The 16,786-nt window shown below is 47.5% G+C and overlaps 1 protein-coding gene across 1 annotated transcript in view; it reads right to left on the bottom strand.

Annotated features, from left to right (window-relative positions):
• The window catches only part of numa1 (nuclear mitotic apparatus protein 1), a 41,935-nt gene extending 25,930 nt beyond the window's left edge, over window positions 1-16,005 (bottom strand). Inside the window, exons 1-4 of the mRNA XM_078536647.1 lie at window positions 15,661-16,005; window positions 12,876-13,016; window positions 8,795-8,917; window positions 5,165-8,461 (exon numbers count right to left, since the gene is read on the bottom strand). Coding sequence (XP_078392773.1) covers window positions 5,165-8,461; window positions 8,795-8,917; window positions 12,876-13,016; window positions 15,661-15,714 — 3,615 coding nt within the window. The 5' untranslated portion in view covers window positions 15,715-16,005. The remainder of the gene's footprint in view (window positions 1-5,164; window positions 8,462-8,794; window positions 8,918-12,875; window positions 13,017-15,660) is intronic.
• Window positions 16,006-16,786: the final 781 nt, after the last annotated feature.

Below are 16,786 nucleotides of genomic sequence, written 5' to 3'. Positions count from 1 at the left end.
CACATGAAGACCCATGGTAGAAACTTATAACCCTGAGTAGGAGTATCCTCGAATCCAGGGACAGCTGATGACGAGTCACAGGCCCATGACTGTCCCTGAATTTTTGGAGCGGCTAAAAAAAATATTCCTGACTTTCTGCTAAGGAATCAATTATTTCAACTTTCAGGCGAGACCTCTCAGTTAGATGTAAAAAATTCCATGGCGGTTATTTCGAAGAGCAGGGGTGCTCTTTCCAGTCCCCTGTGGCCAATATTTATCTCTCAACCAACGTCACAAATAATCACATCCTGTGGTCATGAAAGGTCCCATATAAATGCAAGCCTTCATTTTCTTCCTTTTATCAACTGGAGCTGAATTGGATTCCCCATTCATTGCAGCCATACTTCAATTATTACGTCAGTCATATGAAAATAAAACACCTTTCTCTCATTTTCCGGAAAAGCTGACAAACTCATCGGCAAGTTTTTTAAAATTCTTTCAAGGGATGTGGGCTTCACTGGCTAGGCGAGTATTTATTGCTCATCCCCAATTGTCATTGAGAAGGTGGTGGTGAGCTGCCTTCTTGAACCGCTGCAGTTCGTGTAGTGTAGGTACACCCATAATGCTGTTAGGGAGGGAGTTCCAGGATTTTGACCCAGCGACAGTGAAGGAACGGCGAAATATTTCCAAGTCAGGAAAGTGACTTGGAGGGGAACTTCTAGGTGATGGTGTTTCCATCTATCTGCTGCCCTTGTCCTTATAGATGGTAGCAGTCACAGGTTTGGAAAGTGCTGTCAAAGGAGCCTTGGTGAATTCCTGCAGTGCATCTTGTAGATGGTACACACTGCTGCTACTGTGCGTCAGTGGTGGAGGGAGTGAATATTTGTGGATGTGGTGCCAATCAAGCGGGCTGATTTGTCCTAGACTGTGTCAAGCTGGAGTGTTGTGGGAGCTGCATTCACCCAGGCAAGTGGGGAGTATTCCATCATACTCCTGACTTGTGCCTTGCAGATGGTGGACAGGCTTTGGGGAGTCAGGAGGTGAGTTACTCGCCACAGGATTCCCAGCCTCTGACCTGCTCTTGTGGCCGCAGTATTTATATGGCTAGTCCAGTTCAGTTTCTGGTCAATGGTACCAAAGCCTTTCATAATTTTAAAGACCTCTATCAGTTTACTCCTCAGTCTGTCTCTTCTCTGGAGAAGAGACCCAATTCAGCAACGTTATAATCTCGGCAGCATATGTAACTAAGCTTCTCCCACGATGGTGTTAGCTGCGTATATAGTCATCTATGTCATTTATATAATTGACAAATAATAGGGGACCCAGCACAGATCCCTGTGGTACACCACTGGACACTGGCTTCCAGTCACTAAAGCATCCTTCTGTCATCACTCTCTGCCTCCTACAACTAAGCCAACTTTGAATCCACCTTGTCAAATTACCCTGTATCCTATTTGCATTTGCCTTCTTTATAAGTCTCCCATGTGGGACCTTGTCAAAGGCTTGGCTGAAATCCATATAAACTACATCAACTGCACAACCCTCATCTACACACCTGGTCATCTCCTCAAAAAATTCAAACAAATTTGTTAGGCATAACCTCCCTCTGACAAAGCTATGCTGACTATCCCTGATCAATATTTGCTTCTCCAAATGGAGATAGATTCTCTCCTTCAGAACTTTCTCCAATAGTTTCCTTACCATTGACGTGACTCATTGGCCTGTCGTTCCCTGGCTTATCTCTACAACCCTTCTTAAATAGCGGAACCACATTAGCTGTTCTCCAGTCCTCTGGCACCTCCTCCGTGGCCAGAGAGGAATTAAAAATTTGGGTCAGAGCCCCTGCGATCTCCTCCCTTGCCTCCCTCAGCAGTCTGGGACACAAATCATCTGGACCTAGAGATTTGTCCACTTTTAAGCCTGCCAACATCTCCAATACCTTGTCACTCCCTATATCAATGAACTTAAGGACCTCACAGTCTCTCTCCCAGAGCTCGATACCTTCATCCTCATTCTCTTGGGTGAAGACGGATGTGAAGTATTCATTCAACACTCTAGTGATGTCCTCTGGCTCCACCCATAGATTGCCCCCTTGGTCTCTTATGGGCCCTACTCTTTCCCTGGTTATCCTCTTCCCATTGATATACTTATAGAATATCTTGGGATTTTCCCAGCCAGAGCTTTCTCATATCCCCTCTTTGCTCTCCTAATGGCTTTCTTATGCTCCACCCTGCACTGTCTGTACTCCACTAATGGCCTCTGCTGATTTGCTTCCCTTGTACCTGCTAAAAGCCTCTCTTTTCCTTCTCATCGTAACCTGAATATCTCTGGTCACCCATGGTTCTCTGGGCTTGTTACTCCTTCCTATCACCCTAGAGGGAACATGTTGAACCTGTACCCTCCCCATTTCCTTTTTGAACACCCCCCACTGTTCCTCTGTAGATTTCCCCACAAGTAGCTGTTCCCAGTCTACCTTGGCCAGATCTTGCCTTATTTTATTAAAATCCACTCTCCCCCCAATCCAAAACATTTTTTTTTTGCAACTTGTTGATTTTTTTGTCCATAACAAACTTAAACTGTACCATGTTGTGGTCACTATCACTAAAATGCTCCCCCACCACCACCTCAGCCACCTGTCCGGCTTCATTCCCCAGAATTAGGTCCAGCACTGCGCCGTTCCTTGTTGGACCCTCTACATATTGACCTAAAAAGTTCTCCTGTACACTTTAAGAAATCCACTCCATCCAAGCCCTTAACACTATGTCTATCCCAATTAATGTTGGGAAAGTTGAAATCACCTAATATAATTACCCTATTGTTATTGTTTTTACACACCTCCACAAATTGTGCACATATTTGCTCCTCAATTTCCCACTGACTATCTGGGGGTCTATAAAAAACACCTAACAATGTGGCTGCCCCTTTTTTATTCCTAAGCTCTACCCACAAAGCTTCATTCGATGCCCCCTCCAAGATATCATCTCTCCTTACTGCAGTAACTGACTCCTCAACTAATAATACAACGCCTCCTCCTCTTTTACCCCCTCCCCTGTCTCGCCTGAAGATTCTATATCCCGGAATGTTGAGCTGCCAATCCTGCCCTTCCCTCAACCACGTCTCAGTGATGGCTACTATATCACAATTCCACATGTCAATCCTCACCCTTAAATCATCCGTTTTATCTGTAATACTCCTGGCATTAAAGCAGAGGCCATCCAGCCTTGCCTTACTCCCTTGAAGCTTAATGCAGCTGTACTCCCTCTGACTTGATTGTTTTACTGTATTATGATGTGTCCCTATTCTGCTAACATGCTGTGTCCCCTCCCCTGACGAATTAGTTTAAACTCCTCCCAACAGCACTAGCAAACCCGCCCGCAAGGATGTTTGTCCCGCTCTGGTTCAGATGTAGACCGTCCCGCTTGTACAGGTCCCAACTTCCTCAGAAACGGTCCCAGTAATCCAGGAATCTAAAACCCTCCCTCCTGCACCAACTCTTAAACCACGTATTCATCTGCGCTATTCTCCTATTTCTGAGCTCGCTAGCACATGGCACTGGGAGTAATCCAGAGATTACAACCCGGGAGGACTTGCTTTTTAGTCTACTGCCTAACTCCCTGAATTCTTGATGCAAGACCTCATCCCTCTTTCTACCTACGTCTTTGGTACCAACATGTACCTTGACCTCTGCCTTATCATCCTACCCCTTCAGGATGCCCTGCAGCCATTCAGTGACATCCCGGACCCTGGTACCAGGGAGGCAACATAGCCACAATATTTATATGGCTAGTCCAGTTCAGTATCTGGTGAATAGTAACCCCCAAGATTTTGATAGTGGGGGATTCAGTGATAGTAATGCCACTGAACATCAGGGACGATGGTTGGATTCTCTCTTATTGGAGATGGTCATTGCCCGATGCTTGTGCGGCACGAATGTTACTTGCCAATTGTCAGCCCAAGCCTGGATATTGTCCAGGTCTTGCTGCATTTGGACATGGACTGCTTCAGTATCTGAGGAGTCGCGAATGGTGCTGAACATTGTGCAATCATCAGCTAACATCCCCACTTCTGACCTTATGATGGAAGGAAGGTCATTGATGAAACAGCTGAAGATGGTTGGGCCAAGGTACACTATCCTGAGGAACTCCTGCAGTGATGTCCTGGAGCTGAGATGACTGACCTCTAACAACCACAACCATCTTCCTTTGTGCTAGGTATGACTCCAACCAGGGGAGAGTTTTCCCCTTGATTCCCATTGACTCCAGTTTTACTAGGGCTCCTTGATGCCACACTCTGTCAATTGCGGCCTTGATGTCAAGGGCAGTCACTCTCGCCTCACCTTGAATGGTGGAATAGGCTTGAGGGGCTGAATGGCCTCCTCCTGTTCCTATTGGTGTGAATTGTACTCAGGTGAAAGCCTGACTTATTTTCTGCTATTAGCACCTTGGGCACTCATATGAAAAACACTCATGCAAAGGAAAAAATGATAGCAATGGCATCAGTAATGAGTGATCAAGGTGTAATTTTAGTGACCAGAGTAGTAAATACAGGTACAGGGGTCAAGTAATTACACAAAAATAACAGTAAATAAAGCCCGTTCTTCAAAGAGGTTAAGAACAGTTTCATCAGGAAGTCTTGTTTAAGGGCAATATGCTTTAAAATGAAGAACTACAGTTGTTTACACGAATAGACAGTTTTCAAAGCTGGATTTGGGAACAGATACATCATGAGGCCTCATGTACCTTTGATGTAGGCGAAATAAGGTGGTGTATAAAGCAGCCTGGTTTTCAAAGGGCTCAAAAGAGAGAGAAACTGAATAGCTGTTTCCTGTAGTTATGCTGATCACTGTGCTAAAGTTTGTTCCCTTGCCTCCCCCATCAAGTATCTTTGGCTTACTTGTAGTGCATTGTTGTGAACCTAGAGGAAGGAGTTTGACCACTAATTATGAGCCTTGGAAAAGCAATAAACAGTAAGGATAAGAAGCGATTTCAAGGAAGACAAAGGCAGGCTGGTGAAATGGGCAGACATCGGCAGGTGCCATGTAACACAAAGCATGCAGTGATACATTTTGGAAAGGCAATATAACTGTTAGAATTTTAAAAGAGGGCTGCAGAGGCAGAGAGCTTGATTTGAGAATAAAAACCAACAACTAAAGTGATTTTTGCTTAAGAAAGGACAATTAATTTACCTGGGTGCTCAGCTTTTGCTTCTCATCTTGAGACTTGCGCCTCTCATCTAGCTCCATGAGTTTTGCCTTCTCATACTTTCTGGTCGCCTCTTCCGCTCTCTTCCTGCTGTCCTCCTCCCTTGCCCTGCTGGCAGCCTCCTGCTCAGCATGGCGGGCCGTCAGATGGCTCAGCTCTTTGGCGTGTGCCTCCCGGGCCTTGGCCAGCTCTGCCTCGAGCCTCCCGCGAGCCAGGCCAGACTCGGAGCTCAGTTGGCTGCTGCTCTGTTGGAGCCGCTGTATCTCCCGCTCTTGCTCCTGGCAGCGCTCCTTCAGGCCCGGCAGCTGTCCGGCTTCCGCCTTCAGCTCACCCAGCAGCCTCTCCTGCTGCTTGAGCTCTCCCTGGCGCTGAGACTCAGCTGCCCTCGTTGCAGCCTGGGCCTCTGCCAGCTCGCCACGCAGCTGGAGCAACTCCTGTTCTTTGCGGGCGCATTGCTCCCTGTCTCCTTGTGCCTGATGCTCCAGAGTTGCTTCTGCCCGCTTCCTGGTAGCCAGCTCCTCCTGGAGCCTCTCGACTGCCTGCTTCTGGGCGGCAATCTCCTCTTTAAGGGATGCATTCCGGAGCTTGGTGGCTTCTGCAGCAGTCTCTCTCTTCTGTGCCTCAGAGGCCTGCTCCACCCTCAAGGCCTCCACGGTTTCCTGCAGTTTCCTACTCGATTCCACCTCTGCAGCCACCTTCTCCCTCAGCTTCGCGTTTTCCTTCTGCTCTTCCACAGATTTCAGCTGCCAAGTTGGGATTTCCAGCTCAAGGACACGAACCTTTTCTTTCTGCTTTGAGAGTTCCTCCAGGTGCAGGGCCACCTTTTCCTTCAAGGCCCTTTCCACCGATTCTTTCTCCTTTACCAAGCCACGGACCAACGACAGCTCACCCTGTAGAGCCGTCACATGCTCTCGGCTGTGTGAGCCTTGCGCTGTTTTCTCAGTCTCCAGTTGGGCAATGGCGCCCTGTTGTCCTTCACATTTCCGCTCCAACTCAACTACCTGCGACTTAAGTGCCTTAATATCGCTCAGCCTTTCTTGGCAGAGTTCATGGGATTCGGAGAGTTCCTTTTCAGCAGAATCCACTCTCTGCTTGTGCTGTTGGACAGCCTCCTCGCCCGCTTTCAGCTTAGACCCAAGCTCACACAGCTCCTTCTCCTTCTTACTCAGGACCTCAGCATAGCGGAGCATCTCCCGTTCCTGGCTGACTATCTTCTCCTTCATGTTCTTCACAGTTGACGCCTCTGTTTGGAGCTCATTGATCTTTGCTTGCTGGTGCCTGTTCTGTTCCTGCCATTTCTCAACTTCACCTCTCATCAGTTTCTCCTTGGCCTCCATTTCCTCTCTGGCAGAGTGAGCAGTGGAGATCTCATGCTGCAGCACCACAAGGCGCTCCTGTTGCTCGCTCAGAGATTGCTTCATCCTGGCCTCCGCCTCAAGCTTGCTTGCCCGCTCAGCCTCCAGTTCTACCTTGGCCGCATCTTTTTCTTCCGACAGTTTGTGCCGCTCTTCCTCCACCTTAGCCAGGCGCTCGGACTGGGCTTTCTTCAGCTCCACCAGCTGGCTGTGCAGCGCCCCAACCTCTGCACGTAGCTCCAACCTCTGGGCCTTCTCCTCTCCCGCCGCCTGCCTTGCATTGGCAAGATCGGCCTCCAGCTCAGAGATTCGGTCCAGTTGCTCACTGCCAGTCTGGTTCATCTGCTCCTCAAGGCGAGCCACCTTGGCCCTGGCGTCAGAGAGCTCCTTCTGGATGCGGTCTCGCTCATTAGAGTTTCCTCTGGCCTCCTCCTCCACCTGTGATAGGCGCAGAGATGCTTTCTTCTGAGCAGCCTCAAACTTCTCCTGCCAGCTCACCACTTCAGCTCGGGCCTTGTCCTCCAATGCTTCTTTTTCCTTAACTTTTGAGAGAGCATCGCAAAGATCCTTCTGTAGCGCTGAGGCTTTCTTCTGCTCCTCGTCATTCAACTGGCTTATCTGCTTCTCAAGCCCATCGCTCTTGGCCTTTTCTTCCAACAGCTCAGCTTGGGCCTTTTCCCGCTCCTCCTTTAAGCCCACAATAATCTCCTCCACCTGAACCTGCTTTTGTTGAACAGCCTCAAACTTTTCCTTCCAAGACGCAACATCTTCACGGAGCCTTTCTTCTTCCTTCTCCTTCTCCCCAACCACCCTCAACGCATCAGAAAGCTCACTCTGCAGCTTGGCAGATCTTGCCATCTCTTCATTCATAGACTGCTTCATTTGACCTCCAGCTACCTCTTGGCGCTTCAGTTCTTCAGATAACTGGGCTCTAGCTTGATTGCGCTCCTCTGTTAGCCCCTTCATCTCCTGTGCTAATTGGGAAAGGCGCTCAGCTTCCTGAGTGCGACCGTCTTCCCATCGCTTTTTCTCAATTTCCAGCTCTTTGATAGTCCCCTGCAAGGAAGTGAGCTGCTCCTGGAGGGTCTCGGCATTCTTAAGGCACGTGTCAAGGCCAGCCAATTTTTTCCTAAGCTCCTCTAGGATGCCTTCAGTCTCCTGCAATTTTGCTTTAAGAGCTGCAACCTCTTCAGAATGGCTCTGCTTGTGGGCTTCACAGGCGGATTGGAGACTCTGGTTTTTGGAGGTCACCTCCGCAACTTCAGTGCCCAACGCTTGTACCTTCTGCACCAGAGTGTCCCTCTCACTCTTTAGGTCTTCCATGTCCAACTGATTACTTTTCAAAGCCTGAATCTGCTGAGTGAGCAACTCCAGTTCTGCCTCTTTCTCGGCCTTCAATGTCTCGTACTGTGTGACAACAGAAGCCTTCTCGTTACAAATTCTCTCAGACTCCTCCTTCAGCGCGGCCACTTGCTTCAATGCACTCTCTCGCTCGGCTCCCACCTCTCTCTCAAGAGTGTGCAGTGCCTCTTCTTTTGCCTTCAGGGCTTCACTGAGTGTCTCTACCTTGGAGTCGAGATCAAGAACAGTTTGCTGGGCTGCCCTCTCTTTGCTTTGTGAGTCGTCGGCCAGCTGGCGCCTCAGTTTCTTTTCCTCTTCCAGTTCAAGGTCCTTTTGCATCAAGGAGTTGTTCAGCTTCATGATCTCCACATTCAAGGCATCCAGCTGCCCAGTCAGCCTTTCCTCCTGAACCCGTGCAGCTTGCTCGAGCAGATCCTTCTGATCAACCAGTTCGTTGACGGACTGCTGGAGGCTGCTGACAGTCTCGGCAAGTTGGCTTTTCCCCTCTTTGTGCAGCGTGCTCTCTTGCTCCAGTTCTGCAGCTTTGGCCGTCAGCTGTGACACTTCCGCTTTGAGAGCTTCTAACTGCAATGACAGAATATTGAGAGAGAGAGAGAGAGAATAAATCAGACAAGCCAAAGCTTTAATTAAATTGTATTCCCACAAATATAGAAGACTAAGGGATGATCTGCTCAAGGTATTCAAAAGGATTAGGTAGCGGAGAGAGAGAGAGAGAGAGAGTGCGAGTGAGAGTGAGATCTCAACGTTAACTAGACCATTCAAGGGTGATGGTCAGGATGCATTTCTTCACACAAAGGATAGTGGAAATCTGGAACTCCCCCAAAAAGTTGAAGCTGTTCTTCAGCACCAGGCTTCATGCAGCACCATTTCTCAGGTATTTTATATTAAATGTCCTACCTGGAGAACGTCACCCATGACCTCTCCTTTCATCTCAGTGGAGCTCTCCCCAGCCGTCTTCAGCTGATCCTCCATCATGGAGACCTTTCCTTCCAGGATTTGTACTTTTTCTTCCATCAATTTCTATCAGACACCAAAAAAAAACCCAAACACACTTAAAAAAATGTAGATTAGTCCCAAGGAAATGCGCCAGAGAACAGTGCATCTCAAAAACCAGAAAACAAAAGTTACGACTGAATTCAGGTCCTTCTTTAAATAACTGTGCATTTATATAGCATCTTTTACATCCTTGGCATGTTTCATCAGAACATAAGTCAGTCATTCAGCCCCGAGACACTGAACAACAGCCTGCATTTACAAAGCACCTTTAATAATATTAAAGCATCCCAAGGCACAACATAGGAGTGTTATCAAAACACAATCTGAAAGAGCCATGCAAGGAAATAACAGAAAAAGAAACAAAATGCTGGAAAAACTCAGCAGGTCTGACAGCATCTGTGGAGAGAGAAACAGAGTTAACGTTTCGAGTCCATGTGACTCTTCTGCAGGGCTAAAGAAAGATAGAAATGTGATGGAATTTATAATGTTTAAGGTGGGTGGAGCAGGTAAAGCTGGATAGAAGATGAGTGATAGGTGGGAGCTAAGGAGAGATGACAAAGATGTCATGGACATAAGACAAAGGGAGTGATAAAGACTAAAGAAGGTGCTGATAGTGGCATAAAGGTAAGAAAGCAAAATGTGTTCATAGCAGAACAAGGGTCAGCGCTCTGTGAAAGAACAACATAGAACAAGTAACAAATGGTCCTTTTGTTCGGGGGGGGGGTGATGTAGGAGTGTGGGGCGGTGGCTGGGGAGAAAGGATAGAAAAGGGGATTTTAAAAAATGAGGGGGGGGGGAGATTAAAAAAAGGATAAAATAATGAAAGGGGCAGGTGTTGCATTTTCTACGATTACATGGGAAGATGCCATGGGAAAAAGGGATGAGGTGCTGAGATGGGGGTGATGGAGGAGTGGACCAGTGTGTCAAGGAGAGAACGGTCCCTATGGAATGCTGATCGGGGGTGGTGATGAGAGGGAGACATGTTTGGTGGTGGCATTTTGCTGGAGTTGGCGGAAGATGATCCTTTGAATGCGGAGACTGGTGGGGTTAAAAGTGAAGGTAAATATTGGTTGGCAGTCTATCACCACAAATGGAGACAGAGGTCAAGGAAGGGAAGGAAAGGAACGTGTTGGAGATGGACTGTGTGAAGGTGATAGAGGGGCAGAAATTGGAAACAAAATTGATAAATTTTTCCAGGTCCAGACGAGAGCATGTGGCGGCACAGATACAGTCATCGGAAAAAAGGGCTGTGGGGGGGGAGCCCGAGTAGGACTGGAACAAGGAATGTTCCACATACCCCATAAAGGGACAAGCATAACTGGGGCTCATCCGGGTGCCCATAGCCACACCTTTTATTTGGAGGAAGTGAAACAAATTAAAGGAGAAATTGTTCAGTGAGAGAACAAGTTCAGCCAGATGGAGAATGGTGGGGGGTGGGGATTGTTCAAGCCTCTGTTCAAGGAAGAAGTGGGGAGCCTTGTGGGGGATGGAGGTATTGGACGTCCATGGTGAAGGGGAGGCATTTAGGGCCAGGGAACTGGAAATTGTTAATCCCGCGGGCATCAGAGGGATCACAGATGTAGGTGGGAAGAGACTGGATAAGGGGGAGAGAGAATGGAGTCAAGATAGGAAATAAATATTAGCACTGATGGCCAAAGTTTGATCAAAGAGGCAAGTTTTAAGACTCGCCTTAGATAGAGAAAAGAGAGGTGGAGATGGTAATGAACGGATTCTAAGCATAGGGCCTCGGCAACTGAAGACACAGCCAAAACAAAAACAGAAATACCTGGAAAAACTCAGCAGGTCTGACAGCTTCCTGTAAGGACTCCATCCCATTCTCTCAGTTCCTTCGCCTCCGTCGCATCTGTTCTGATGATGCTATCTTCAAAAACAGTTCCTCTGACATGTCCTCCTTCTTCCTTAACCGAGGTTTTCCACCCACGGTAGTTGACAGGGCCCTCAACCGTGTCCGGCCCATCTCCCGCACATCCGCCCTCATGCCTTCTCCTCCCTCCCAGAAACATGATAGGGTCCCCCTTGTCCTCACTTATCACCTCACCAGCCTTCGCATTCAAAGGATCATCCTCCGCCATTTCCGCCAACTCCAGCATGATGCCACCACCAAACACATCTTCCCTTCACCCCCCACCGGCGGCATTGCGTAGGGATCGTTCCCTCCGGGACACCCTGGTCCACTCCTCCATCACCCCCTACTCCTCAACCCCCACCTACGGCACCTCCCCATGCAAACGCAAAATATGCAACACCTGCCCCTTCACTTCCTCTCTCCTCACCGTCCAAGGGCCCAAACACTCCTTTCAAGTGAAGCAGCATTTCACTTGCATTTCCCCCAACTTAGTCTACTGCATACGTAGCTCCCAATGCAGTTTCCTCTACATTGGAGAGACCAAACGCAGACTGGGTGACCGTTTTGCAGAACACCTTTGGTCTGTCCGCAAGCATAACCCAGACCTCCCTGTCGCTTGCCATTTTAACATTCCACCCTGCTCTCTTACCCACATGTCTGTCCTTGGCTTGCTGCATTGTTCCAGTGAAGCTCAACGCAAACTGGAGGAACAGCACCTCATCTTCCGACTAGGCACTTTACAGCCTTCCGGACTGAATATTGAGTTCAACAACTTTAGATCTTGAACTTCCTCCTCCATTCCCCACCCCCTTTCCTTTTCTTCCCCCTCCCTTTTGTTTCTTCCAATAATTTATATAGATTTTTCTTTTCCCACCTATTTCCATTATTTTTAAATGTATTCCACCCATGGTTTATTTCACCCCACCCCCACTAGAGCTACCTTGCATGTCCTGCTCTCCACTCTTAATTAGCACATTCTTTTAGATAATATCACCACCTTCAACACCTCTTTGTTCTTTTGTCTGTGACATCTTTTGGTTATCTCCTCCTATCACTGCTTGCTTGTCCCAACAACACCCCACCCCACCCTTTCTCCCTCCCCGACCACCCCCCTTAAACCAGCTTATATTTCACCCCTTTCCTATTTCTACTTAGTTGTGTTGAAGGGTCATGAGGACTCGAAACGTCAACTTTGCTCTTCTCCGCCGATGCTGCCAAACCTGCTGAGTTTTTCCAGGTATTTCTGTTTTTGTTTTGGATTTCCAGCATCCGCAGTTTTTTGTTTTTATCTCTGAAGACACAGCCACCATTGGCAGAGTGATAAAATTCAGGGATGCTCATGAGACTAGATGTTTGAGGGTTGCGAGGCTGGAGGACATTACCAAGAAAATGATTGTGGCTTATCTGCACCTCAATTCTTATTTCAACTCACTTCTTGCTCAACAAAGCACTTTTGAAGCCAACAATATGGTGTGGATAAAAGCAAAATACTGCAGATGCTGGAAATATGAATCAAAAACAGAAAATGCTGGAAAAACTCAGCAGGTCTACATATGGTGTGGAGTACAGACCAGAACTGACAGATTTGTTTCCTGGAGGACAACAGTGGATCAGTTTTTTTTTGGAAGAGTGTAGCGAGAGCGAGAAAGCTTCGCATCCCCCAACACCCCTGCTTAACAAAAATCTATTGATCTTAGTCTCAAAACATTCCAACAGACTCCCAGCTTCCACAGCCTCTTGGGGGAAGAGTGTTCCAGATTTCCACTCCCCTTTGTGTGAAGGAGTGCTTCCTGACATCAGTCCTGAATGCATGGCTCTCATTTTAAGGTTATGCCCCTTGGTCTTGACTTCCTTCGTCAAGAAAATAGTTGTTCTATCTCCCCTCTTGAATCCCTGTTTTAAACACCTCGATCAGATCAGCCTTCAGCTTCCTAAACTGAGGGGAACATTAGCCACAATTAAATGTTGAAAACCCAGTATTCACATATTGTAAATGGGCTTCCAGTGTATTACCCTTCCATTTAATTGTACTTTGATGAAAACTGTTCACATTCTTATCTCCTCCTCTTAACACAGACTGTGTTCAGTTTACACTCTTTCACAAGTAGCTCTTACCTTCTCTGACAGAGTCATGTGGAGGTCACTCTCCAGTTGTTTTTGCTTCCCTTCCCAAAGGGGTACAGCTGCCTCGTGCTCGTCCGCCAGCTCATCCAGCGCTTTCTGGGACTGAGCCAGACGACTGCTCAAGTCACGAACCTACAGCACAAGATGGACATAGAAGAGTCTCACTGAAGTCCCAAGGTTTCTGCTGGGGCGGGGGGGAAGAAAGGTGATTGGCTTGGAAAATACTGGGAGGGGCAAAACAAACATCGACCCTTTCACAAATGGCTGACGATTGATCTCTGCCACTGGATGGACTGCCCAGGTCGCCCTGTATCAAAAAGGTGATGATAAAGTGCCAAACAATAACAAACGGTTGACCCTCTACTTTTAGAAGTGGCCTGCAATGTCATGGCTGCCAAAGACAAAGGTTACATTTGGGCACGAGTATGGCACTGGTTTAGACAGACAGTGAGCTGAAAGTTTGCAGTCATTAGTCTGTGCCTTTATACGTTAAATGCAATGGAGTTCAAAGACTTCCCAACCTGTCCAAACTGTGAATGATCGAGTAAAACTACTCATTGTAGCTGTGAACACTGACTGAGGTAGCAAAACTGATTATCCCTTCAGCACACAATGAATCCTAATCACCACAAAGGAAACCTTATCAACTGCTAAATTAATCAAGCTTTGTCTGCAAGGTTAGGTTCAATGCTGCACTAGAATGCCAGCCTGAATTATGCACTCCAGTGTCTGGAGTGGGACAGGAAGCCACAATTCTGTTCAGCAAGACAACAAGAGAGGGCCCAAGTTGACATGAATCAGATTGATGAGAAACAGTTTGTGCAACACAAACCTCAGGACTGTTTATTTTTATTCTTTCATGGGATGTGAGTGTTGCATTGTAGAACACCCACAATGCTGTCAGGGAGTGAGTTCCAGGGTTTTGAACCAGCAACTCTGAAGGAACAGTGACATATAGTTCCAAGTCAGGATGTTGCCTGACTTGGAGGGGAACCTGCAGGTGATGGTGTTCCCATACAACTGCTGCCCTTGTCCTAGGCAGTAGAGGTTGCATGTTTGGAAGGTGCTGTCAAAGGAAATGCTGCAGTGCATCTCGTAGATTGGACACACCGTTGCCACAATGCGGTGTCCTGGATGGTGTTGAGCTTCTTCAGTGTTGTTGGAGCACTCATGCAGGCAAGTGGAGAGTATTCTATCACACTCCTGACTGGTATCTGGTAGATGGTGGACCGCTGTGTCTCCTGTCAACACAAGACGGCCGTGGATACCAATCTGCATGTACGCACTTGTCCGTGCAAGCGCAGAAAATCAATGACGTAATTTGCGAGAGACAGTGCCGTTTGGATCCTGAAGCTCTTCACCCAGTTCCTGAGCTCCGCGGTAGGCGGGCAGTCAGGGCACGGCCTCCCCGCAGTTTCCAGGGATCGGGATTGGGAGGGAGGGAGGCTCCCGATCCACCCGGTGACAGCCGCAATTCCGGATCATAACCTCCCTAACCCACGTTTGCAGCTCCGGGGCTTCTTCCTGGTGACAGACCCAGGTTAAGTGGAAGAGGCTCTGCAGCGGGAGATTCAGAAACTGCGGAGAGGCCGGTGTCTTGACTGCCCACCACAGGGCTCAGGAATTGGTGAATGGTTTCAGGAACCGAGCTGAGCAAGCGTGGCACATGGAGGTTGTAATCCAGAATTGTGACTGTCGCCAGGTGGATCAGAAGCATTCCCCCCCCCACCCCCTCCCCTCTGCCCCACTGACTCGGAGGAGGCGAGGCTTTTTTACAATCACTGTCTCTAATGACTGTTTAATAAGCATCCCTGCTCCTGGGAGCTGCCTTTTCCATTGCTCGCAATGGCATTACGGAGTAAAACAGTATAACTGCGCTTCTAGGGCATGGAGAGCAAACACAGCCATGGGGGACAGGCTTTGGGGAGCCAGGAGATGAATTATTCACCGCAGAATTTTCAGCCTCTAATCTGCTCCTGTAGCCCTTTAGCATTCACAGCCAAGAACTAGGCCCAACTGGCCTATGTTGGTGTTCATCTCTCAGACAAACAAACAATCCCAATCACATTTATCCACCTTGTTCTCGTACCCCTTGATTCACTTTTCCCTCAATCTCATCTTAAATGTTGACATTGTTTCTGCCTCAGCCTTTTCCTTAGAAGTGAGTCCCACAGCCTCACAACTCTGCGCCCTCAGTTAGCAATCTCATATTTAATCCTGTATTTACTGTACCTCTATATAACATGCACGGTAGTGTAATGGGTATATGACACCTCTGTTACTGGAATCAAAATTAGGAATACCATTGATATTCAGCCCATCTGATTGAGAATATCAACACTAGATAGAGAATATCAACACGCATTGCAACATCCTGCTGCTGACTGAAACCACTTCAAACGTGTTGACCTCATCACCACTCCAACCAATTCCAGGTGATTACCATCTCCGTCCCAAACCTGATCACGTACTCCTGTCCTACAGGGGGAGGGGTAGATTTGGAAGTGTTTTTCCACGTTTCCTTTCTCGATCCAATTAAGGATCCGATAACTATACATTGATGTAACTTCCTACATTACAACGCTTCAAGTATTTTTTTTTATTGGGTATAAAGCACTTTGGGACATTCTGAGTTGTGAAAAACGGTATGTAAAGGCACTGTATTTTGGTCTTCTACTGCCCCTGAGAAATGAGCCTTCACAGTTGCCATCCACCCATGAAGGCTTCGCTCCTGTAACTGCCAGTAAACAACAACAGATTTGACTGAGAATTTTACCTTGTAGGAAATGTCTCCGTTTTCTTCTTCAAGTTTATCGATTTTTCTCTCCATTTGGCTTTTCTCGGTCTTCAGATCCTGGCACTGTTTCTGAGAATCACGGAGTCGGTTTAACAAACTGGGGAGAGGGGACAGTGTATAGAGGTTAGAACACCTGATGAATTGTTATGATTCCAGCTGATGTTACTACTGGACAAGTCACATCCCAGTGTGGAACCCAGCTTGATATATCCTAACTTTTATTTGTCTGTTTAGATACGTGGAGAGTGGTTACTGAACAGAGTCACAGGAGTCAGCTGACAAACTTTTTAAAAAAGAATAAAATATTCATTAAACAAGAAAGTATGAACCATATTACAGTACTCCTTCATCCACAACTATACCTTTACAGATATATGCAGATTTGGAAGGATAACACAAGTTACAAAAGCTATCTTACACTCTAATGATCACAGTAAGTACACAGTTCATGTAAACCAATAGGCGACCTGTGGTCAGGCACACCACACTCTGAAACCAAGTGACAGGTGCCACCCCAAACAGATGCTATGGATTTCTCATCAATTTCCCCAGACACTTGATACATCATGAGCCAAATGGTCTAACTGAACTCCGTCTTTCACACAAGGGTTTCCAATCTCCACTCCCAAAGAGTTTGCTTTGCAATCTTCTCCCAAACGACTTCCACAAGAGTCCACCTCCAGGGTTTCGAATTCACCTTCTGATGTTCCTCTCCCCTGGATCGCCACGTGCACTTAAGCTTTCTTTCACGCGCTCTCTCTCAAATGCTTAGCTGCGCCATCATAATACCATTGCTTCACATGCTCATAGTAAAGAGTTACAAGACCTTCAGCTGTCTATTTGGATCTTCTGGCTTCTCGCAAGCTTATATTGCTTTAAATCTGGGTCCAGCAGCTTCTCCCTTTATGCTTGGAGCCTTTCTCTGCTCCTCATTCTTAACAGGACCTTTCCCAGATTCCTGTTTGTTCCCTTCGACTAGAAGGTGTTCATGGGGCCATCCTTGTTCTGTTCTTCCTCTGCAAGTGTGTGCGCATGTTTCTGTCTTAAATGGGCGACCCTTAACTCTGATCCTGGCCCTCTGGTCCTGGACTCTCCCACAAGGGGA

Source organism: Cetorhinus maximus, unplaced genomic scaffold (genome assembly GCF_964194155.1).
Source record: "Cetorhinus maximus unplaced genomic scaffold, sCetMax3.hap1.1 HAP1_SCAFFOLD_1387, whole genome shotgun sequence".
Classification (NCBI taxonomy): Eukaryota; Metazoa; Chordata; class Chondrichthyes; order Lamniformes; family Cetorhinidae; genus Cetorhinus; species Cetorhinus maximus.
This window is presented reverse-complemented; position numbering and strand designations above follow the sequence as displayed.